The sequence below is a fragment of the Mixophyes fleayi genome, chromosome 7 (assembly GCF_038048845.1).
Source record: "Mixophyes fleayi isolate aMixFle1 chromosome 7, aMixFle1.hap1, whole genome shotgun sequence".
NCBI classification, from domain to species: domain Eukaryota; kingdom Metazoa; phylum Chordata; class Amphibia; order Anura; family Limnodynastidae; genus Mixophyes; species Mixophyes fleayi.
This window is the reverse complement of record NC_134408.1, coordinates 33550992-33575841: the sequence shown is the minus strand read 5'-3', so window position 1 is coordinate 33575841 and position 24850 is coordinate 33550992. Positions and strand designations below refer to the sequence as shown.

General features: G+C 40.0%; 1 protein-coding gene across 9 annotated transcripts in view; it reads left to right on the top strand.

Moving 5' to 3' along the window:
- The window catches only part of SUN1 (Sad1 and UNC84 domain containing 1), a 45086-nt gene that overhangs the window by 5956 nt on the left and 14280 nt on the right, over positions 1–24850 (top strand). For 4 of the 9 annotated variants that reach the window (XM_075179640.1, XM_075179639.1, XM_075179638.1 and 1 more), the window contains exons 1-6: positions 4212–4412; positions 11251–11347; positions 18596–18793; positions 21281–21471; positions 22402–22425; positions 22503–22718. In XM_075179640.1, coding sequence (XP_075035741.1) covers positions 11271–11347; positions 18596–18793; positions 21281–21471; positions 22402–22425; positions 22503–22718 — 706 coding nt within the window. In that variant the 5' untranslated portion in view covers positions 4212–4412; positions 11251–11270. Of the gene's footprint in view, positions 1–732; positions 842–4211; positions 4413–11250; positions 11348–18595; positions 18794–21280; positions 21472–22401; positions 22426–22502; positions 22719–24355; positions 24479–24850 lie in introns of those variants that run through there. The other 5 variants (XM_075179633.1, XM_075179632.1, XM_075179637.1 and 2 more) reach the window with 4 other exon arrangements.

The following is a 24850-nucleotide window of genomic DNA, read 5'->3' as shown; positions in this document are numbered from 1 at the left end:
CTTGTATGTATGGGCATATGGTTGGCATATGTGAATACATAGGGAAGTATATTTGTGGGGATTGGTATACTGAGTCACATGGATGATTTATTTTGTGGGCATAGTTATATTGTGTGTAAACAGGGCTGGTACAGTCCATTATGGCACAGACTGGTATAAGTATGGGCAAATGGATAGTAAATTGATTTCACAGCCTGGTCTAATATTTATGGTATTATGAAAGGTGCAATCTGTGGGGACATGCAGGGTGGCCAGTCATGTGCTGGGGCTCATGCCTGGAATAATATGTTGGTGGTTTTAACTTGGCCATACCTGCTGTATATGCATTGTTCTATCTTATGCATATTTTGTTTCACATTATTAAATTGCTGACTCTTAAATTTTGGCGCAATTTGTCCTATAAGATTCTGGTTCTATTTTTTTCTAATGCGATTTAAACAGTGAAAACAAATATTTGTTAAAAATTGCAGCAACTTTTATTTTATTTTTTTGTACCAGGCTTTGGAAATGTTTCCCATGGTGCTGCTGGATGTATGTCATAACACTGCGGTGACTGTTTATTACTTATTTAGGGTAGTGTCTTCCTTATTTATTCTGCTGTATAACATGTGCTATGTGATAAGAGCTTCCGTTACTGCCTATTTCCATATGGTGCAGCCTCCTTATTAGTACATTCCTGTCTGCGTTGGGATCATTTCTCAGCATTCTGAAAAATCAAACATTTCCATCACCCTGGAAATGTTGAAAACCTTCCATTGTCTGCTGATTCGGGTCATAGTGTGTGCCTAATTGTTTGCCTGTGACAAGTCCTTCAGTAAACTGTTTCTAATGCATAAAAGCTGTGAGTATGCTTAGTAATTAATTCATTGTTAACTAATTATTGCTTAGTAATTCGTAATAGTTAATTTGCAGGAACTTTATTATACTGTATGTCAGTGATGGTGATGCACTTGGCCACATGTGCAGCTAGCTAACCCTTACACTTAACCTTGGTAATAAGTTAAAATGAAACTTTTAATCAAAGAAAGACACCAATCTGTAATATATGTATTGGCAGGTATTTTAAGATCAACTGTTACAAACAAACAAATATTGCAATTTAGTGTGGGGTGTCCAAATTGACCTCCCTGTGTTGAGGAGGTCATGTGATGTAGAAGTTGTTGGCTCCTATAACAAGTTCAATCATTTTCTGTTTTGTGATCTGCTGTGCTTCACCCGCTGACCAAGCTTTTGTTTTTTTGTTTTTTTAATGTATTTATATGTAGCACAATAATCAACATAAGCATGTCACATAGAACAGATGTAGCAAGAAGTCAAGATAGTAACGTTTTCAGTTTATATGAGAACAGTATAAATAACTGCGGGGAAGACGCAGACAAGGGAGTGTAGGGGAGGGGGAGAAGGTATGGACGGTGGAAGTAAGTACTCGGTTGCTGGGAAAAATAAGACTATAATATACTCACAATGAAGAAAAGAGAGGGAAGTATCATGTGATAAGGGCGAATAGAAAGGTCCATTTAGTATTCTCTGCAATGACGCATTTATTGTAGTGGGGGTGCGGATAATCATCTGATGTGATAATTGCCAGTCCCTTTAAGTTCCAGCCAACTGAACCAAGTGGCTGTAAACTCAGAGGTCCGGTTATATGCCGAGAGAGATAAGTCCTCCATAGACGTATAAAAGTCAGTACGGTTAAACCACTCCTTAACAGTAGGAGGACAGGGATTTCCATCGAACCGGGATCAAAGATTTAGCTAAATTATTCAGATGCTTAAGAAGCTATTATTTCATATGATGAGATGGGGATGTTTTATAAGGGTAGAAGCCAAAAACCATGGTCAGTTGGCACCTCTGCCCTTGTGATCATTTTGGAAAGGTTTTTTGTTCCAGAAGGGAGAGATCTTAGAAAAAGACCACATGTGGAGCTGGGAACCCACAGATGAGTTACACCTCCAACAAAATGGGAGATACTCTTGCAGAGAATTTATTTAACAGTTCGGGACACTGATATTATTACATTAAAATCTTGTATTGGGTTTCAACAATAGGGTATCTTGTAAACAGGCGTGAGTAGCCACGAATACTTTTCGGCCGCAGGTTCAGGCCAGTGAGATCCTGAAGGTCTCTCTCCCAAATCGCAGTAAAACAAGTTGTACAAGTGAATCTATCCTCTGAGTATTTTATGAATGACAGAGATAGTATGTTTGGGGTGTGCTCATAAGGGTGCAAAGAGTTTCAAAGGCTTTGAGTTGCCTATTAATCTTCAAATACTCTTTGCAAAGAGAAAGAAGTTGTAAGTACCTTCTGTGTGTTTGCAGGGAGAGAGGCCTCCGACTAGAGTGCAGGGAACTTGCAGATAGTGCCGTACCTGACCAGATTACCTAACCTTTGGATGCCTCTCGTTGCCCATGCAGCTGACCAAGCTTTTAGTAAGAGCTGGGGCGATAGCTTGATGGTGCAGCATAAAGCAGAATATAAGCTTGGCTAACGGCACATAGTAGGGAAGGAGCTTTTGGCTGTATATGAAGGTTTGGCTGGCATCAGGTGACCCATCTTTGTTGTATGTAGCATCTTGGCATTTAGTTTTTCTGCCCCTACCTCCACCTCCTCAATGAAAGATTAAGTCTGTGCCTAGTCTGTCACATAGCCATATAATTAGCTCCTCATTCTGTATGAACACTAAATTATGAGACGCCATTTACCTGCACCAGCAGTCACTCGATACACACAAGACAGCTGCAGTAATGAACCCATTTTAAGATGGAAGACTCCTTTTGATTATTATTTCTCAGTGACCAGGTTACGGAGCAGTCAAGCGAGTATAATGTGAATTTTCTGTACTAAACCGATCTTATAAACCTTATGTAGAAAGGGAATTAATATTCAAATCCCTATCTGATTTATTCCCCATCTGTCTATTTATGAACTGCATTGGATAAGGGGTTTAAAAAGAGGAGGGAGGTTTGGTAGGTGTTAATGAAGAGACTAAGGGGTGTATTTACTAAACTGTGGGTTTGAAAAAGCGGAGATGTTGCCTATGGCAACCAATCAGATTCTAGCTGTCTTTTTGTAGAATGTACTAAATAAATGACAGTTAGAATCTGATTGGTTGCTATAGGCAACATCTCCACTTTTTCAAACCCGCAGTTTAGTAAATCTAGCCCTAAGTGTTTTTGTATACTAGTTCACTATTTCAGATTCGTGTCCACCCTTGCACTATCCTCTGCAGAAACTAGAGTGCATCAGATGTGGACTACCTGTAGTAGTAATAATGTGATATACCCATAGCCAGGAAACCAGTTTTGCAATGTCACCTGTCCACTTAAGTGATAATTCATATAGCTGTCTATTGTCTCTCTATACAGAAAACACTTGGCTACAATAATGTGTGTGACATGATCTAGTCCAAGCTTTGACAGATGTTCACTTGCTTGTATACCATAGTATTCTAAGATTCTGTCATATTTGTCAGGGCAGGAAATGCTACTTTGACCTGTGCAGTGAGATTTAGAGATATTTATAGCACAAAGTAGCATGAAATGACAGTAATGTTTTATGTATTTTAGCAGTTCATCTCATGAGTTTTAATCAGGCTTAACATAGCCTGTAAAGCTTCCAGATTTTGCATTTTTATTCTATCAGCCAATTGTATACAGTCTCTCACAATAGACAGGTTATCTAGATGTGACAGATGGGAAATGGTGTGAAATATGTGGGGACAGCAATACAATGCTATCTGTCTTGGGAATTATTCTGCTATGAATTTTAAAATGCAAAACACCCAAATTGACTGTCTAACTTTTTGGTAGTGATATGTAAGTTATGGATTTTTTATTGAAGTATGTTACAATATAAGGAAATATATACATTTTAATGTGCTATATATAATATTATTACTGCATAATCTGAGCACTGTATTTTTGTTTACAATGTTGAATGTATGCAGACAGCATTTGCATGTCTTTAAATGTCCCAGTTTCTTGCAGTTTTAAAACATGCTGGCATTACATGGATTATAGGAAGCAATTTGTGTAGTAATTAAGAGCCAAACTATCTTCATGCAGGCAGGAGTGACACTCCGCATTTACTTTCTGTTGTGCATGGTATGTTGGTGGTTAATATAATCTTGTGGGCTGTCTTGTTTTCCAGTCACCCAATAGGTTTGAAGTGAGGCTCAGACAGACAGCTGGGCTGGTGGAGTGGGTGTAGCACACTAGGCTGATCCTTCAGGCTTTGTGGAGGTAGGGAAGCCATTTTGGGATCTTGCAGCAGTGTGGAATAGCAAATACTGTCAACTTGCAAACTTCCCCCTTTGCAGACAGCCCTGGTTGGAAATGAAAGGACACGGGATATAGCAGCTCTTCAGTCCCAAGGCTATGAAACACAGCGGCTTCAGGAACTTGGAATTCTAGGTTTGCGTGTGTGTGTGTGTTTCCTGCTCTCAATCAGTGCTGTGCTTCATGTGCTTTCCTTCAGCTTGATCCTAGCAAGTTATAAATAGTTGAATGGTCTCTCATTGTTGCTATGCTGGTTCTGCTATGTTCTGCAAAGCCTTTTATTTTCCAAAGCTCCAGTGCGGCTCCTTTCTCCAGACAAGAGGCCAGGGTATGTTCATGAGTAGCAAATGCAGTTTCTGCTTAAAGTAACAGGAGTCTTAACTTGTGACAGGTGTGTGTTTATCCAGTAGTCTGTAAACCCACAAGCTGGTTAACACGATTTGTGAAGTGTTATTTACATATTACAGTGTACGTTTAGTGTCTCGCTAGTAACCTTTTTGTTTTGTTAACCTATTTATGGTTTCAGTAATATTGCAATTTTCAAGTGACAAATGCAAATTTGTTGGGCTTTTGCTTTGGGCATTTTTTCCCCCTCTGATTTACATTACTTCACACAGGTAACCATATTAAATGTGAGTGCAGCTATATTGCTGTACAAATCTTAAATCCCTGTAAACATAGATGAAAGGAAACGTATATCCCACTTTCTCACACCTGCTTCTGGTCACACCCTTCATGTTACCTGCTACAGGTGTGTCCAGAGACTTGAAGGGTTAAACTGAGAATGGTCTGCAGCTGTGGCCAGAAACTACAGTTGTATCTTGTGCTGCCAGCATAAAGAGGTCCTTGTGTCCTGCACATGTCATTGGAAGGCAACATGTGCCATGTAGCTGCTCTGTATACCCTCTGAGCAGATGTCAGCGTGATTGCGGCTGCAAGTCACAAGTACCCAACAGATTTTCTAATGTCCATTGATTCCCTGCTGTGAGCAGTTGCTTTTACTCTCCACCTCCTCTTGAGTGGATTTTGACACTAAGTCCCTTGTCCTAATTGTGTAAGTCTTCTGCACTAATTAACCCTTTTGCTGCTTGTCAGCATTGCTGTCAGGTTATTTAGTTCCATTGATGGCAACTTTAGAAATGTTGTCTTATAGGGGCTCTTTAGTGCTGCAGGGATTTGCAGTGCTAGACACTCTGGCTATGGAAAGATTGACTGTCATCCTTGACTGTGAGGATGTTATATTCAGTATAACTGCAAATAGTTCCCAGCAGTCGGGATGGATTAGCTGTGATTTGAAATGTACTATATGTAGTTACAGATAAATGCATCTGCAGCAGTGGTCTGTGCTGAACTGCGTTGTATGAGAAAGTAGCCAAACTGTACACCTAGCAATGTTTAGATTTGGCTAATTTGCTGTTTGAAAAGTTATTTTTTGTGTTTTATGTGGAAGTATCTAGTATATTGCATGCTAAAATTTCTGCTATTTATGCATGCTTTCCTTTGCACACCTGCATATTATTAACTGATGTCTCAACGAGAGTACCTTGGTTTAATAGCTGCTAAAATATTAAATACTTGGCTAATGAGATCATGTGCAATAGGAATGACATTAAAATGTGATAATATTTGTATTTTTGAGGACATAGTTGTCAACATGAGTGCGACTAATGTTAAGGGCAAGTGAAATTGAAAATATTTCCAAATGATCATTTCAGAGTAATACTGTAGTATTGACACTGTTCACAGTGACTGCCCCATTATGCTTGGTGATCTGTTTCATTCTGTTTTGCTCAGGTAGATGAATGGGCTACATGTGGCTACTTGATATAGATTTGAGGTCATTCTGTTCTTGCATGTACTGATGAGTGTGACATGGGCTTGATATCATCCTTTGACTTGTGTACAGGTCTTGCAGTAAAACAGTTGCCTTGAGTTTGTGGATTCATATCAGCCAGAGTAGGATGAAAACTGTCTAGTCGTTGGCTACCTATAATAGCAATTCAAAGGGGTATTTTATCTTGGACCACCACACTCTGTGTACACATGAACAATTTAATGGGTACAGATATAAACAACCAGCCCACTTCAACAAATGTGCTAGGATAATCTCCTTTCCTTGTGAGCATATTTAGATGGCAATTGAAAGCACATACCTCAAAGGATGCTATAGCCAAATGTGATGAAACAAGGTATTAATATCACCTCAATCAGTCTACACCTCGTTTCTCACAAACTGGACTATAAAAACATATACTTTTTCTAGCCCTCTGGTTCCCCATATTTGTCAATCATATTTATACTTGTATATATTGTATTTGCATTCACTACCGAGTGATAGCTGAAGTCAGGCTGGTGTTGAGGTCTAGATCTCTGCCCTGACAGGAAAGGGACAATCTGTCCCTGGAGTACTGCCTTTACCCTGGTCTACCTGTCCAGCTCTTGGGGAGCTTTGTGTCTGCCAAAAACGGATTGACAGTGACTCAGGACCACTGCCTTTATGGTAGCCTCAAAGGAGAGAGGGGAAGAAGCTTGGGTGGATAGACAGCAGTCCCTGAAAGTGACTAGGATACTTGTGAGGTGTTTTATACCCTTGCATGTTGTCTATGGCAGACTGTAGTGTAATTTTTTTGCAGGTTATTTAAATATTATTGATGTTTGGTGCTACCATTTTGTTAAATAAACAGATTTATATTATTTCAGATATTTGCCTGGGTGATTTTGAACCTTGGCTAGGTACTGGGTAGGCCAGCTGTGCAGCCCACGGAGGGTTACATTAAACACTGTATCATCACACCAAAATACAGTGACACACATGACATGGGACAATATAGCTTGAACCTGAGTTATTTCTATCTGCAGGTCTGTTTGAATAAGAAACCTCTCCATTATACAAAAGTTACACGACACCCACACCAGAATACATACATTTGAATTGACTAAAATACGCACATTGGCAAAACCCCTTGTTTTAAACCTCTATAAAAAATAAATATCTTTTTTTTTAGTTCTTGATCCGATTGTCACAAAAACACTGAAGAGGAAAAAAACAGGCAGCGAGGTGTAGATGAATTAGGAGCCAGTGACTTGCTAACGGGGAACCAAGTCCAACATGCTGGGACTTGTAGTTCCACGGCTGACTGTTAGGCTGCCTACATTTTCTGTACAATACTACTTGGGCGACCCATGGCTTACCAGCTGTTGTGGAAATACTACTGTACCAGGATGCTGAGGCTTGTAGTTTCACTATAGCTGATGATCCCTTGGGGGCTGATGCAGAGTTTGTTGTAAAAGAAGAGTAAATTACTCTTTAAAAAAAACAGAAAAGCACGGAAAAGGTGTGTTTTCATGGGCCGAATCGTACACGTCTTGTGGTGAATCCGCTTCGGCAGGTACGTTGGCTGTGTTGTGCCGGCAGGTCCATCGGCTAGCGATTGCCATTTGAATGTTGACACTGTGACTGATGACTCTAGCAACTGTCAACAGGCACAATTACTCCATTTTAACCATGTTGACAGGTTCAGCGTCGACAGATCGACTACCTCCCGAAGGGAGAGACCTAATAGAATCTGAAAACTCTTGAAAGCGCAAAAGAACTTAATTAAAATGTAAGTCCTCCCAGATGCAGATTTCTTTTACTGTCAACTAAGCTGTCCCTTAAATCTCCATGGTGCATTTGATAGAACTGGCCTGTTAGTGGTTTGTGACTGTCACCTGGCTGCACCATGAAGAGGTAATGAAGGAATGCCTTGCACCTGTTGTAAGTGGCAGATTAGCTGACTGAATGAAATGGTTTTATTTTAAAATTGTCCCAGTTTTAAGTATTTGGCAGTGTCGGTGAGCATGAAAAATCATGTAGTTTCCTACGCTCCTTTCTTCATAGTTATGGTGATATACTGAATGCCATTATTGCCAATTAATTTACAGTAGTAGTTTTAGAAGTGCCCCTTGTATTCGTCTCAGAAGATGCTGTTTTATGCTAAATGAACTTCTATTTGATGTAACACTTCTGTTTTGAATTAGCTGGTTGTTACCCAAAAAGGAAAACCTTTTACAGCACTATTGTTTAGAGCACAGTTTTTAACATCTAGTTTTTCTAACAAGTTCTTGGTGAGCACACAGGCTGTGAAGCTTTTTCTTGAGGTTTTTTTTCCTCCCTTAGTATTAAATGATTGCGTGGGGTTAAGTACCAGTGGTATACAGATATGATGACTGGTTTTCACACTTACAGATATTATCTATAGGCTCAGTAGGATTGCCAGTTTAGAACAAGGTTGGGTTGGTGAATCCTGACATGAAAAGTGCATCCACTCTTGTGGTGGTTGACATTTTTCACCCTTTACAATCCGTTTTCCTGGCCTGCGCACTGATTGGATCTAGTCCATCTTAGCCATGCTTATGTGTGTGGCCAAATTAAAAACTGAGCTGGGCATTCAGAAATCCATACAGTAATTATCCCCCAATGTCCATATTTTTTCATGTTGAAAGGAAAAGATATTTATTACCTTAAGAGTGAATCTTATGATTTTCTGCTATCTCCTGACTTTTGTTGTCTACCCCGACACCCCCCCCCCTCCAAAAAAAAATAATTAAAAATACATGTACAACAATTGTTAACATAATACATTATGCCTTTGCTTGTTCACACACCTCTGTCACTTCCATTCATTAAAAGGTTTTACTGCATAGCCCTCCATAAACTAGCAAGACGTATGGCAGAAATGAGCTGTTGCTTCAAATAGACTTTAGCCTTTATCAGCAATGAGAATTCCCTTCTTTCCTGGCGTTATGAGGCTAGAAGTCTTTTTAGACTTTAAAGCAAAATGTGAACAGTGATTATTTATAAACTGGAAAACATGTGTTCATGTGACACCTTTAACTGTGCAGACGTGCATGACTGCCTATCGTGTCGCTCTACTCTGGTACTCTTTAATCGTCCACAGTTTATGCTTTGAGGATTTCTTTAATCATGACATGGTGAATTAAATGGTCAGAAAACATCCTGCTCTCAAGGGATTCGCAATACAGGTTCTGCCCATGGGTACTTTAAGCTTGAATGTAAAAATGGCAGGCCCAGTGCATTGATACTGGTTCCCATACTGCTTTTGGGAACGTACACATAAAAACACTTGGTACATCCTTATTTGGGGGGGAGGGGGGATTGTGGGTACAAGAGAATGCAACTGGTACAGTAAAAATGTCATCTCATAGTCCCGTGCCATCACTTCAGTGACATTCTTCATTACATGCTTTCTGTGTATTTGTAGAATCACACCTATAAACGCTTTAAAAAGGGCTAATGACAGTCTATTGAAAGTGTAGGCTCATACATGAGTATATATAAAGTCCATTTGTGAACGGATGGGAGCTGTATGCCCCCTGGCTAAACAAGGAATGACCCTGTAAATGCACAATTTCCACACTTTAATTCTCATTTAAATATCTTTATTTGCATTAGGAAATACTGTTTTCATGAGGGTTCCTGGCCTGCATTCAGCAATCTGCCAAGCTCCTCCCATCAGAAAGGGCAACATTTCCTACCCCCCTCTTAGGACCTTATCTTCTGTACCTAGATATCTTTTACAGCATGTGTTTACATGTCTGACATACCAGCCAACAGTATCAGTAGTGCATGTTATCACATGTTACCAGTAAAAAAATAACTAAAAGTAAAAAATAAAATAAATAAAAAATTATATATAATTTTATGGTTTTTATTATTTGTACATAAAACCTTGTGAATCTGACATTTACAGGGTTGCTAGATGTGTAGTATGTTTTGGTCCATAATGTATTTTCTGTAGGTTGAAATAACTTATGGAAAGTATCTAACAGAAGAATAATGAAGTACAATGTTTCAAACTCCCCCTCCTTATCCCCAGATTTGCTTGAACATTGTAACATAATTCCCCATCTTGCCTGGGAGAAAAGCAAAATTTGTATAAAAAAAGTTAATTCTGGCAGAAGTTGATGCAGCACGAATAATGGTGGGTTACAATTTTAGCATGGACCTCTGACAGCAATACTGAAAAAGATGACTTCAGCATTGATCACATCCCTTGTACCTACAGTACTAGTGTGATTTATTTGAGATGAGGTTGCCCTTAATAGCTTACTGTAAGTTGTTCTAGAATCATGCCAAAGGATGGATTGTACAAACTACTAAGAGCATGCGAAGTAGGTACTAGCACGGCTTAGGTCAGTTGGTCAAAACTAGATTGTTTTCAATTTGCTCTGCTATATTTACAACATGAAAGTTTTATATTAAGGAAATGAAAATGGAGTCTATTTGGCAATATAGTAGTATGTAGAGAATTACTTCAGCCAAGTAAGTCTGGACAAATGAATTGCTCATGCTGGTTGTATTGTACAACTTTCTATGTAGAATGTGTGAATGAACTAATAGCATTACAGCCTTGCAGCGTGTGTATATCATGTGTCTAGATATACATGGCTGATTTGTAGAGTGTGAAGTCAGTTTTGTGTCTAATGTTTTTTTTAGCCTCTATTAGAATGAACTAGTGACTCACTGTGTTAGGTTGGGTGTGTCGTCTTGTGCCTTGGAGGCTCTTTAGGAAGATTTCACAGCAACATTTGTATGCTGTGTTTTGCAGTATCTTTTGAATCTCCTGTAAAGTTCCGCGCCTTATTACTTTCTAGTCTGTGCAGTACTTTGATTTTATTTTTTTACTTAATCTCTAGTTCAAGTATATCTACAATTTGGCAGACATAGATGAAAGGTTTTTTTTTTTTTTTTTTGTTTTTTTTTTTAAAGGAAGTTTGTTCGTTGTTTACAATTGCTACTGTGTGACGTCCTTTCTCTGGGAGTGACAGGAATGGCCTACTTGGAGCATGCACTGCCGCTTTTAACCTATCTGCATGCCTTTAAATCTTGACATTCTCTGTGAATGCTTGTATGTACATAACTTAATACTGTGATGTGTTCTTTCTTACGTTGAACTTTCACTTGCTGCAGTATGATCTGAAACCCTGAGAATGGATTATTCCCATCTTCATACCTATGCTCCTCCCCAATGTCTGCCAGAAAATACTGGGTACACCTATGCTCTAAGGTGAGACTTGCTCTTCGCTCAAGCACATTGTCCTATGATCTTAAACTCTCAGTAACATCTGTTCTATGCTTAGAGAATGGTTGGGATTAGACTGTCCAGACAATGCACATAAGCTTGGCTATAATTGTTCATGCATTGGAAAAGGTGAGAATCTAGCGCTACAAACAGGTGGAATCATGAACTGTAATGACCGGCTACAGTATGCATACATGTACTCAAACTCTAGTAATTGCTGCATAAGTTGCAGATGAGGGCTGTCTGTTTTCCATTCGATATCTGACAGATGTAAAAATGTGCTTCTTCAAATACATACACAGAATTCAGAAACTGCACCAGATAAGGGTTACAAAATCTCCCATAGTAGGAATTTTAATTAAAAAGCATGACTCCAACACTTTGACCTTCTGTTCTTGGGTTAAATTTTTTCATGGTTGATCGTCCTTCAAACGTTCACTCAAAACTCACCTTCTCAAGCTCTCCTATCCTACCACCTCCTGACCAACTTGTCAATCACCTCCTCTTCCTTCACCTGCCATCTTCATTATCTCCCAGCTGGTCCTACTATCTCACCGTCCCTTCTTCTTGAGTGTAAGCTCTTACAGGCAGGGTCCTCTCTACCTATTGCCCCATGTCTGTTTACTGTCTTGACTCCCTTGTATGTCCTGTCATGTATTTTGCTGCACTCCGTGTAAGTCCCCATAGCATTACTCACACTCATCTGTGCGACTTATGTGTATTACCTCATCTATGTGTTCTGTATCCGGCGATACAAAATCTGTGGCACCTTATAAATAATAATCTTGTAACTTTATGTTGCAGTTCCTGAATTATCTACAATTGTATTTGGACTAGTGTTGGTTCTGAACATCTATCAGAATAATTTTGTAAATATGCAATTGAGTGCACTTCAAATTTTTTATTTGAAAATTATATAATTGCAACCGTTTACAGAATGTTATTTGGGTTTCAATGTCCATACGTATTGCAAGTTGTATCAGTGGATGCACAATCCTCTTTGGTTCTTTAATAGATCCTGCTGGCTCCTAAATTCTATGTTATCTTGTCCACCAATGCTGTGTTCCCATGGTCACACTGCCTAAATGCTGTAAAGTGGCTGTAGTCCAAACAGTAATGAAAGGAAAATAGAGGACGCTGGATATGCTGCAGTTTTGTTCTGTTCTTATTATAGAATGACACCTTAGGGGAGTATTACAACTGTTGTCTGGCCATGGTGGAGTGTAATGTACTAGATTTTTTTTTAATGCAAATTTAGGGTCAGTGACACAATTTTTTTCTTGGATTGTGGCTTTGGACTCCTACATTGTTGCAGTCACTCCCTCCAATTTACTTTCCACCTGCAAATGGCACATCCACTGCTGTCTACTCGTGCTGGTGTGGCCAAGTGTCATCAGTGTTTATGAAGTTTAATTGAAATGCTAGATGCCTTTATGAAGCTTATTAGTGATCTGGTCTCTTTTATGGTCATCCATTTAGATGTGTGTTTTGTTTTTTTTGTTTGTTTTTTTTTGATACTGAAGGTTTGACTAATATTATTTTAGCATGTTTCCTTCTGCCACATCCTGAATATTACATTGTTGGTGCTTGTAAGCTGGCAGGAGGCACTGTATCTCCAGAGCCAATGTCTCGGCAGTTGATGAGTCAGATGTTTAGTATCTTGGATTTTTTTTTTGCGCTGTACAACCCCACCCAGTGAGTGAATGTCGGCATAAACACTGAACAGATATGTTTACTATGACTCCCAAATTAAACTTGGACTGTTCATTTAAGGTCTCTTTGTATGTTGTGTAAAATTTCTAGCTCCAGGTCAGTGGAAGTTCTTTATATGCACTTATTATTCTCTAGTATCTGCATAGCATCTCCTGCCCCTTGTTTCCCGTTCAGAGCATTCACATCAACGGATTCGGTGTATTCAAGTGTATATACTTAGTGCATGTCTAAAGCAATTGGGGATATGCAAACCTGACATAGTTGGTTATGGACCCAGTAGAGAAAATATCATTTTGCACCACTGTTGAAACTGCTGGCATTGACTAGATGAGTGGTGGGTCTCCCCATTACAAGAGGCCATCCAAAGATAGAAGCTGCAGAGTGCAGGGACAAGGCATTTCTGTGAGTGACACAGCTATTCAGAATTGTCCCTGCCCCCAAAGCAAAGACTTCACCAGTAGCTGAACCCCCAGCTTCTGCCACCTTGGAGGTGTAGAAAGCTAGATAATCATTGCTTAGAGCAGTGGAAGAGAGAATCAAGTCATGGATAGTAGTTGTGTGCTAAAATATTTTATGGAGGTGCATGTTTCACAATTTTACATAGGCTAATAAGGTGAACTGTGGCCCTAATCCTTACCAAGCAGCTATTACATAAACATTAAAGACCACGTAATCATGTGGTCCTTTCTGGTGAGATAATGAAGATTGAGGAGGAGGGGGTGGAGCGTATAATATGACAATGTCTAAGAAAATTAGAGCATACTATCTCAAGATATAAACAATATTATGTTAGAGCAAGCATTGATAAGTGATCAATAAAACATAGTTATAGAAAGTGTGTTGAACATGGACACTGAAGTTTTACATGTTTCTGTGGACCCTTTGCAGATCTTTGTTTAAGTGCCTCTGGTATTTGTAGTACAGACTCTTCAGATTGCCGTTTATTTGTTAATTGTGTTCAGATACTTTATAAATCACATTTTCTGTAAGTTTTGCTCCACTTTCCATTTCACCATGAAGCACACTCTTCTCCCCTCAGAGCCAGCACTGTTTCCACATTAACTTATTTCTGATCTCCAACTCCTTCACTCCCCCAGCATTGTTTTTGTTTTGTTTTTCTTCCCTCCTTGTCTCTTCTTAGCCCCCTCTCCCAGCTGTTCACCCCTCTCCCAGTTACCTCACCAATTGACTTTTAGAAAGAGCAGACTGTTGCCCCCACAGAGTACCAAAATACAGCTTCTATAGGCATCTGGTCACGTTGGGAGGTGTCGTGGAGCTGGGAAGTGTCTCACTCATTTGTAGTTGGAAAGAAGTGACTGAGCTGATTCTGTTCTGGAGGGGCCCGGTGTGTGAATGGGGTGCCTCCTTCAGGACCTGACAGTGTGGGGCAAGAAAGACTGTCCTTAATGATGTGAAAATATGGATAGCCTGGGCTGTGAGAAATAAAGTGTAATTAGAAGGGTAGACCTGGAAAACATGCATATCTGAGAAAATGATCCATCTTACTCTGGTTTGTATGCTGTCTCCATTTCACTCCAATTTCCATGGACTTTTAGGGAGGTATTCAATTGTTAGCGTTAACGGGAAAAAACGAGTGCTCAAAAAATCTTAGCGTTAATACGGTAATTACTCACGAAATTTCAGCTCGCAGCCCCTTGAGCGGCGAGCTGAAATTCCGCGAGTAAACTACCGTATTAACGCTTTTCGAGCGCAATATTACCGTATAAACGGTAATATTTTTTGAGCGCTCGTTTTTTTCCCGTTAACGCTAACAATTGAATACCCCCCATTAGGGGCCGATTCATTTCGACCACGTTAGTCTAGAATTGGTACCATTACCTTTAATACGGTAATTTTAACCCGGATTTTTACTCGCAGCCCCTAGGGGTGCGAGCAAAAATCAGCATTAGTACGGTAAGTTTAACAGTATTACTACGCACTTTTTTCATACTAACGGTAGTAGTCCCCCGAATTGAATTGGCCCCTAAGAAAGAAAAAGCAAAACTTTAATCCAGGCCAGTTAATGGGTTTTTCTTTTTTGTTTTATTTCAGTTCAACCTTGGTTAATACAGTGGGGGAATTAAATCGTGGAAACACCAGGCATTTTTTTGCAGTTATTGAATTGTGTGTGAATAGAGAAACTAAATTGTTGACATAAACCGTGCAATGGAGGAGGAGAACTGAGTGGAGGGTGACTGGACATGGGAGAAGCTTGTAAATGGGGATTAGAGAGGGTGTGTTCTAGATTCTGGAGGAGGATCAGGTGTATGGAGACTGGCTGTGATCAGAGGTTTGGATCTGAGAGATTGTGTAAATTGTTAGAAGTGCTGTTGGGGAAAGTGAACTAGTCATTAAAGCACTGCCTGTTCCCAAACTAGAGCAGAGGGCGAAAAACCTCCACAATGCACAGGAAATTCAAGGTGCCAAGTTAATGTGTTCCTAGGCAATACTATAACTACTTATGCAAAATTAGTGGAAAACTAAAACACCTGTCCTCTTAACAGTGATAGAGAGGAGGAAAAATCATGGTGAATTTGTTGCATCACCAAATTCATTGCACATGCTGATATATAGTGGCAGTTAGTATGAGAGCTGAAATATTGTTCTCACACAATCAGTTAGGTGCAGTTTTCAATCTATTCCTTATGTTTTTTCAATTTCTATAGAGCATGCTTAGTTCATTTCGTTCGCTAACCATATAACAATTGCACTTCACCAACTTCTATAACTCCAGACCAAAAGGCGCTCCTAAAACCTGAGACATGAATTGATTTGAGTACAGTCAGGTGTAAATGATCCAGTTCTGCTTTTCTCTTCTCTGATAGACCATCCTGTTTGCGATGTGCTGTAATGTTATGGCTCCATCTGTGAACTTTCCATACAAATGATTACAGGGGAAGGGCATTGACAACACTGCTGCAGGCATATTTTATCCGTATAACTAGGCTGTTAGCGGCATGGGAGCAATATAGTCCAGGTACATAGTTCTCTGTAGTTTAAATCAATATAGTTACCGTTATTTTGTTTGTCTGTTCCTATTAATCTCTAAAGATGTCTCATAACACCTACACAGCAATGACCTTTTTATAAGCACTGCAAATGAGTGGATATTCTCCCCTATCTTGTGGTGGAAGAGTAACATAGAATTAATGATGGCCATTGGAAGACAAGCAGTTCCTAGTCTTAGAAAATGTGTGTGAAGCTGTGGGGACCTGCTTGAGTGAGTGCAGAACGTGTATGAGTTTGGCAGCTGATTTGTGCTGTGCGTGTACTTGAAGCCCCTAAAACAGATGCTTGCTGGTAACACTAAATGGCTTTTGTCAAGAGGGTCAGTAGAATTGGCCCATTCATACAGTTAGCAGGCTTATCACCTGGTGTCTCGGTGGAAGTGTCAGTCATGTTGGCATTCAGTGGGTACTGAAGGAGATAGTGGGATTGTGATTTAGAAATTTTGTTCAATGAGTTTGCTGAGAGTTAGTGTTTTATATACAATTTACAAAATGGTTTAACTCTATCGCCTGTTCCATTTCTTCTTTATTTACTCTGACATGTCAGATTCCCAAGATGTAATATTTTTATGCTTTGCCTTAGTGGTTGATCACAGCAGTGTCTGGTAGATCACATTTAAGCAATTGGGGATAGAGGAAACGTAGGAACATGAATTGTGTGTGGTTGGAGGGCAGGAGATCTGCTGTATAAGACCAAAAATATAAGGAGTGTAGGATTTACCACTCCTATTTGTAATTGTTTTTGGGTTTGTTTTTTTTCTTGCAGTCAGAGGTTTAAGGACATTACAAAACTAAATCTGCAGTGGGTTACTAATATTACAAAAGTGATATGTGGATAAGAATGTTGGCGTAGAGGAATTTCCACCTATATAACATTAGGTATGTCCATGTACCTCTTTATTGTGTGTAGTATAGGAATGGGCCAAGAGTGTAGTATAGATTCAGACTGCTTACATGGTAATGTTCAAGAAGCTTATCTGGATTAACCTGCGGTATCACAATATATCTGGTTTCCAAAGGTGTAGATCAAGATCACAAGGTGTAGAAGAATGTCCAAAAGCCATCAAAATAATAGGGTAGTATTATGCAGACCAGCTTAATAACTTTATATTTGTGCTGATGGGAGAGGTTATTGGTATACAAGTATAGATCATACTCCTGGCAGTTGGATAACAATTGGAGTCTGTTTCCTGTGGGTACACCCCCTGGGGACTTTGTCCATGAAACAGGAACCTTTGAATAGCAATATCTGTATAATAAAATTTATATCCTTTCCTGAATAAGGTACAAATGACAGATTTGATGCATCCTACGTCCAAATTCACACAAATGTTTTGAAACTGCACTCCTTGGCATTGTCTGTGTTTTCATAAATACCACTGATTGGTTTCACTGGTAATAATGCAGCTCCCCAGTTGCAAGCAGGGAATACAAGGTGGGTCCTCTGAAAACTAGAGCGCGCCTTCTGTGACTTGTTATGGGGAAATGTTAAGAGGTTTGAATTTTTGAACAGTCCATAACTGGAGAAGAACCGCAAACAGCCTCAAACATTCTTACACAGTAGTCCAGTTTTTTAAGTTTGAGAATTGTCTGTTGGGACTTCTACTTTACAGACAACATGGAAGTATGTGGGAGTGACCTTGTAATGAAGCAGCAAGTATAAGGTGGCGGAAGAAAATGCCAAATTAAAAGTCTTTATGGAAAAACATTGACAAGTAAACCTCGGCAAACAGGGTTGACGTGAGACCTGTGTAGAGACGATTTAGTTATCTTTAACGTATCTTGGTGTAAACTACTGTCATTAAATATTAGGAATGGGAAGAAGTGGGCGTAATGTATATACAAATGCATGGGTTTGTTTACATCTAGCAGAACTGCATTTTGTTCCCTCAACCACACACACATACTGAACACGATATCAGTTTGGGATAATTGGTGACACTTGATAGTGTTTTTTTTTCCACGTATGCATTTTGAATCCTGTTCGAGTTCAGTGTTTAACGTAGTGTAGTTTGACTCACCTAGGGCTAACACTTGTGGTTAATTGTACTTTGTTTTCTAGACTTTGTGGTGTTTGTGTATGTTTTATTGTTTTATGGTGGTTTATATAAGGGATGTGGAGGAAGCCTTTTCAAGTGAGATTCCACATCTATGTATAGAGGTGGGAATAAGTATATTTGTTCAGAAAATGAGGTAGGCACCTGATAACTTTGGGGGGAGGTGGTTATGAATTTTGAACAAAGCATTTATGTATTGGAAACACATTTGCTCAAAAGTGTTTATTGTTATACATTTATTTGCAACTTGTATGATAAAATGTGGTCACAGAAAGCACATTCTTAAAACTGTAGGCTACAATTTCAATGTCAATCAATTTAAGCAATTTAATTTTACAGTGCTTGCTGTATTTTGCAAAATGTTTGGTACATGCATGTTTTTCTTTCTGCTGTAGTCCGTTAAAATACCCTATATAAAGAGTGACTGTTTTGTTTTTTGTATTTTATGCTCGTAGCTCGAGTTATTCCTCGGCTGCACTGGACTTTGAGAATTTACATAAATTGGATCCTGTCTTTGATTCTCCGAGGATGTCACGGCGAAGTCTACGTTTAACGACCGCAACAACCGGCTTTTCTGATGACTTCCACAATGACAGTATCGGCTCTAATGTCTCTTACTCTGGAAGTATTTCTCATGACAGATCATTAAACAGGCAAGTTCTGGTAGTATTCATGGTGTAATAACTAGATCACTGTAGTTTCCCTGACTGTCCTGAAAATATACCTCCTAGCCCTCCAGCTTTAACATCCAGGAGCATTCTGCTAGACTACATTAATTATAGTGCTGGACTGAGGATAATTTTCAGTGTTGGGTCACCCAATCAGTACAGTGAGTCGGCTTGTGATGAGAAATTATTATCCTGTAGAGATGACTTATGACACAAACAAATTGCATATATTGGACATGAAACAGAATAAAGACAGCCCAGACCAAATGAGCTTACTTATCTAGTGTCCCCACACCACTTAGAATGTAAGGATTGGGGCTACTTGTGGGGAAAGTGTTTGGCTGTTTCAGACCTTGCCAACCTGTGAATCTCCAGGAGTTGACACTACAAACCCCAGCATGCTTTGCCAGTAGATAACCAGTGGATAGCTGAAACAGTATGTTTCTTAACACCTGGAGAGCCACAAGTTGGCTAGGCCTAGACTATTGTATTGGAGATATTCCGAATGGTAAGCATTCATGATTTTGCCCAAGTCCCCCCCTCCCTTATTGAACAAATAGGGTTACCTAGTACTGGGTGGAGCATCGGAGTTTGAGCATACAATTTGCATAAAGTAGAACATTCAGTAGTATGCAATGTTCCTAAGGACATTGGACACTTTTTTTTTTTTTTTTTTTTTTTATACAGATATGGTAAAAAGTAACAGATGTTTGCTTACATCTCTATGGGGTGCAAGCAAAATTCAGTGTTACTACTTTTAAAAAAACAAACAAACCCTGTGTGAGGGGACTTGCAGCCATTCTGGAGGCACCTTTCGCAGATATTTTTTTAAATTTTTATTAACATTAAGTACATAAGAATACAAAAATTCAAGAGAAGTCCAGCAGTAACATGTGAACAAATATGGGGCACGTAACATTCCAAAGCGTGTTATACAATGTCAGTAATAAACATTCTCTATTGACACTTTTACATTATGAAATCAGCTCTGTGCTGGTCTTGTAGTGTATTAATGTTATGTTTTTAATGTTTTTCTCAAGAAGGGAGGGTTCTATAGGGTGGAGAGGAAAGAGGAAAAGTACAAGGTTGTAATGGGAGGAGGAAGTAGGTGATCGGTGAAGGAAAGTTCACGCAATGAAAATGTAGAGATGTTCTAGGTTTTGAATCTGATCACAGGTTCCGCTCCTGTCCGAATCAGAGCAGAGGTTGGTTATGATAGGAAGCCCAAGGGGACCAATTTTGTAGAAAGATAGAGGAAACCCCTCCAGATGCCTGTGATGTGCTCCATCTGGTAGGTGTGCTGAATCCGACCACAGACCATTTGAAGCATCTGAGGCTTGGGGATTTTTCCAGGAGGCAGCAATTTGGCAGGTCGTTGCACTAACAATATGTCTAAAAAGTTTGAGCGTGAGATGGGAGGTCTGGGACAGGCAGGGGCAAAAAACACATTTTTTTGGATCAGAAGATAGGGGGATACCAAGGACTGATGAGGCAAGAGGACAGCAGCCCAGTACGGGGGTAGTTTGGGACCGTCCCACCACATATGCATAAAGGTTCCAATGTGGCTGCAGTTTCTCCAGCAAACTGCGCTTGTCAGTGGGTATATGGCCTGTAGTCTGGAGGGAACGTGATCCCACCTATGGAGTAATTTATTGACATTTTCTTTAATTTGAACATTAATAGAACAGCGTGCTGTCCATTTGTAAATATCTCGCCACTCTTCGTGGTCTAATTGTTCACCCAGGTCTGTCTCCCACTGTCTGGACACTCTTTAACCTCCGTGGTGAGAAGGGAGCAAGGTATTGTACAGTGTAGATATGAGGCCTTTTAAGGGAGGTTCTCATAGTGAGCGTTCTAGCTGTCAGCTAAATTTTGACTGCTTGATGTAAGTTATTGATCTGCAGATATTGATGGAACTGTCCCATTGTAAATCCAATGCTCCACCAGGTCAGAGAACTGCAGGAATGATGCAGTCCTGGTAATATGATTAAGGAGTAATTTAACCCTACCTGCCCACTTGCTGTGCATAGGACGGGAGAGGCCTGGTGTGAAGGCAGGGTTTGACCTGCACAATTTTTTTTATTGAATTTGCCCCTTAGTCTATTGTTTAGAAAGGAGTCTTCTATTGTAGCTGCAATGTATACCATATGTCTAGTAACGGTCCTTTCTGGGTTGGGTGCCTTATACCCCAAACATCAGTAAACTTGCTGTAGGGGGTTTGTTTTACCTTCCTCTGGATAAACACAATTTATGACGGGTTGAACTTGATGGGCCTATTTTTTTGTGTTGTGGTTTTTTTTCTGTTCTGTTTGTTCAACCTTCCAAACAGTAACTTTTATTACAATTATTCATTAACTTTTTACTTCCGATTTGTGAGGGTTCAGTAAATGCTTAAATGTCAATTTGAAGGTTGTAATTAAAATTCAAACTACGCTGGCAGATATTTCAATGTCTCCCTGTGTTTTGTGCCAGGTCTGTTAGACAGCAACATAACAGCAGCAGACAATCGTCATCCAGCAGCCGCCATTCTGCATCAAGGAAAGCCGTTTCCAATGCATCTTTCCACAGCAGCTTTAGCACTCATGCCAGTGATGCCTCCATGCTGTCATCCGTGTTGGATGAGTCTTCAATACGGGAGCAGACTGAAGTGGGCCACTTATGGGGTGAGAGGACACGTGATTGCCCACATCTGTGAAAGAAGACACATGTGCCGAAATGGCACCAAAATATCTTGACTTAAATGTGTGCGCTGACCCAGAGCAGAGACTAGTTCTGCAGTGGGGACTTGTAGAAAGTGATTCTTGTAGTCTGTGTTTACATAGGCTCTCTGGTGATTTACATTACAGCACACATATAAAGAGCGGGGGACATGTAAATCATTAGTTGTCAGGTTATAGTGATAGTGCTGCTGTGAGTCTGTAAACACATGAGTATGGCTGGTATGAAAGCGCTGCCTCTGAGGTCCATCTACCTTGTGAGCTAATTCTCCAGGCTGTGGGTTTTAATCTGCTCATCGCTGGATGAAGTTTCCTCTAAGCCATCTCGTTACACAACATTGGTATGGTGACTTCTACCAAATTCTTATTTGGAAGCCTATCTACATTCGAAGTACTTGCGTCCAGCTTTTGAACTCTGTGTTATGACTTTAAAATTGCATGCATCAAGGTGCTGGACAAAGACTAGTGAGAGATGTTGAATAGAGTATAATTGGGGAATTTAGGCTTCTTCCAACTTACATGAGTAGATTGAAATAGCAGATGAAATGAATGAGGGGAAATTGTCTTCTCCTTTAAGACGCAGCAGCTTCCAGTCTATAGAGCCGTCATTTAGTGGAGGACCGGGGAGCTATTCAGTTTGATTGTGATGTTGCAATTTGTGCAGCTGTGATTTTCAGGGTTTCCTTTCTGTTAATCTACGGTTGCTTAGTAACCATTCAGGATCGTTTCTGACTATGTATTTTGCCTTTTGTACAACCTCTATTCCCTACTCACTTATGCCGTCTTTCATGAGCTGTTGATTTGAATTTTGGTTATTTTTTTTTTTCTCTTGAGAAATATGTTGTAATTCTTTCCTTTTATTTTCATCTCCTATAGGTCTTGATGAGGATGATCCAAAAGGTAGAGTATATTTTCACAATCTGTGACCCAGCTGTCATAGAAATGTGCAACCTAATCCCACGTCCTTCTTTTCCTAGCTGGGGACGCTACAGTCATTCAGGCCAATGGAGATGTTCTCACTGCAGAAACTCAGACAACCTTAATAAACGGCTACACTTGCAGCGATTGTAGCATGCTGTCTGAGAGGAGTAATGTCCTCACAGCGTTCTCTGCCTCTCGCGCTCCAGACGTGTCCACATACACCACTTCTTCCAAAGTATACTCCCGTGACAGAATCCAGAAGCACAAGTCAAGTAAGATTTTTGTTCTGCAGATCGTATCAGTCTGGTGCCAATTGAATTGTTTTTACTTTGATTTGTTGTCTGTGACATTGTGTGAAACATGGTGGTTTGAATATTCTACATTCAGCCTTGGGTAAAAGCCACATGCAAAACATTTCAAATCTGTTTCTCAGAAGGACTTAAGAGTTCCTGACTTGTTATCTGTTTCAGTGTATAATCATTTTGGGCTATGCTGGCAAATCTGTTTGCCAGATTGCCGCTGTTGGCCTGTCTGTGGTCGTCTGCCAACCCCACCCTCCATGTTTAGGCCATGTGGACTGAGTGACTGAATCAGTTTAGTAAAAAGGCCTATCGGAAGACACAAAAGTAAGACTGGGTGGGAAGTGTTTCTTTATGCGTCTGCTTTGCAGCTAGTACGGCCGTTGTGTTAAATGCTTCCAAAATGACCAGAAATAATTGTGAATGTTGGACCTAGCAAAGCTCCAGACTTCGTGCTGCCGACATACTACCAAGTCTGTCATGAATCCCACCAGCTATACTGCAGATGAGCATTAGTGGTGCAGCAGTACCAGTCTAGAACACTGCGCTAAACAATGCAATATACATATATAAGGTGCCTCTTCTTATTTGGTGCTTTATAAATGGGGGGGGCAGGAAAGAGGCAATTAGCAATCAGGGATTTAGCAGCAGTAAGTATATGGGAGATTAATTAATTTGAAGATGTGCTCACATCAGGCAGGTGGCGAGAGAGAAGGAATGATCAGGGGTTCATAGTCACTTGTTGTTCTGATATAGTTTGAGCGAGAGGACCATGGTCCAGATGGCGGCTAAACATGGTCCACCAAATGTGAAGCATCGTGCCTCACTGACCACAATCCCGCCAGCAGCTCACAGTGGACATGGGAATCATTTCAGATAGCTTGTCGGGTGTATAGTACCATATGTATTACAACTTATAAGAAGTTTCTTTAATTAGTGTGGAGATTGAGCTACTGACGATCCCCTCCCTGATCTCCTCCCAGCCAGACTCATCCGGAGGGGGTCCCAGGTCTCTCTCCCACTCCCGGTCATGGCACCCTTGCTCATCAAAGGTGGTTTCTATCAGCCAATTATAAATTAATGGTTTGCATTTTTTTGTTCTCTTTATTTGGGAAGGACTATCTTTCAGCATGGTGGTGAAAAGTACCTTAGTTTTTTTGTGGGGACTTTATTTAGCCATTTGTATTTTGTTAGGTGTATATTGTCAAAGATGGGAAACAACTTTTGCATTTGGTAGTGACATGACTCATTTTGAACATGTTTTGTGGTGGAGCAACCAGAGAGGATCACTTCATAGAAGGATCTGCTAAATCCATCCGTCTTTCATTCATTTGTAAGGAGAGCATTGTGTACCTCGTATGACTATTCAGTGTAGTGGAGCAGAGTAAATGCAGAGGGGTCCTTGTGTCATTTGGTTTAAGGCACACCATAATGTTTGTTTAAACATTTTCCCAATGGTTTTGTTAAGCGGTGTACATTATGTGGCATATATGGGACTAAAGCTCTGTCCTTTATCGTATGAACATAGAATTCATGAAATGTAATGGTTTTACAAGTCGCCTGTTTTGTTTAATACTTCCTATGTGTGACAGAATTGTGATTTTTCTTAGGAGAACTCCCTGTCTCCACACACAAGACAATGCTAGTGGTCAGAAGTGCTGTGTCGTCCCTGACAGCACTGCTTATGAAACTCTTTCATATGATAATGCTGAAGCTTGGTTGTGAGCAGAAAGGTACCAGACTCTTATATCCCCAACAACACATTGGTGACCTGACACACGATTTGTTCTGCTCACCTGGTTTGCGGTGATTAAAAATTGGCTCTTCTTTCTATCCCTTTCCTACTCAGAAATTTACAGTTACACATGTCAATATTCCTGGTAAACACCCCATAGCGCTTGGAGAGAGACTGATTAGTCCTCTGGCACATATCAGTGTTCACGGCTCTGTATATTTGACAGGTGTTTGAGTTGTGCAAGGATTTGCTGCAGCAATTTGCAGGTCAGAAAGGAGACTGGTTCGTAGTAATAAATCGGTCAATAATTCACGTGTACTTGGAAGTCTTCCAGTCCATGGTCGCACTGATGCCTCTGCAGTAAATAGCG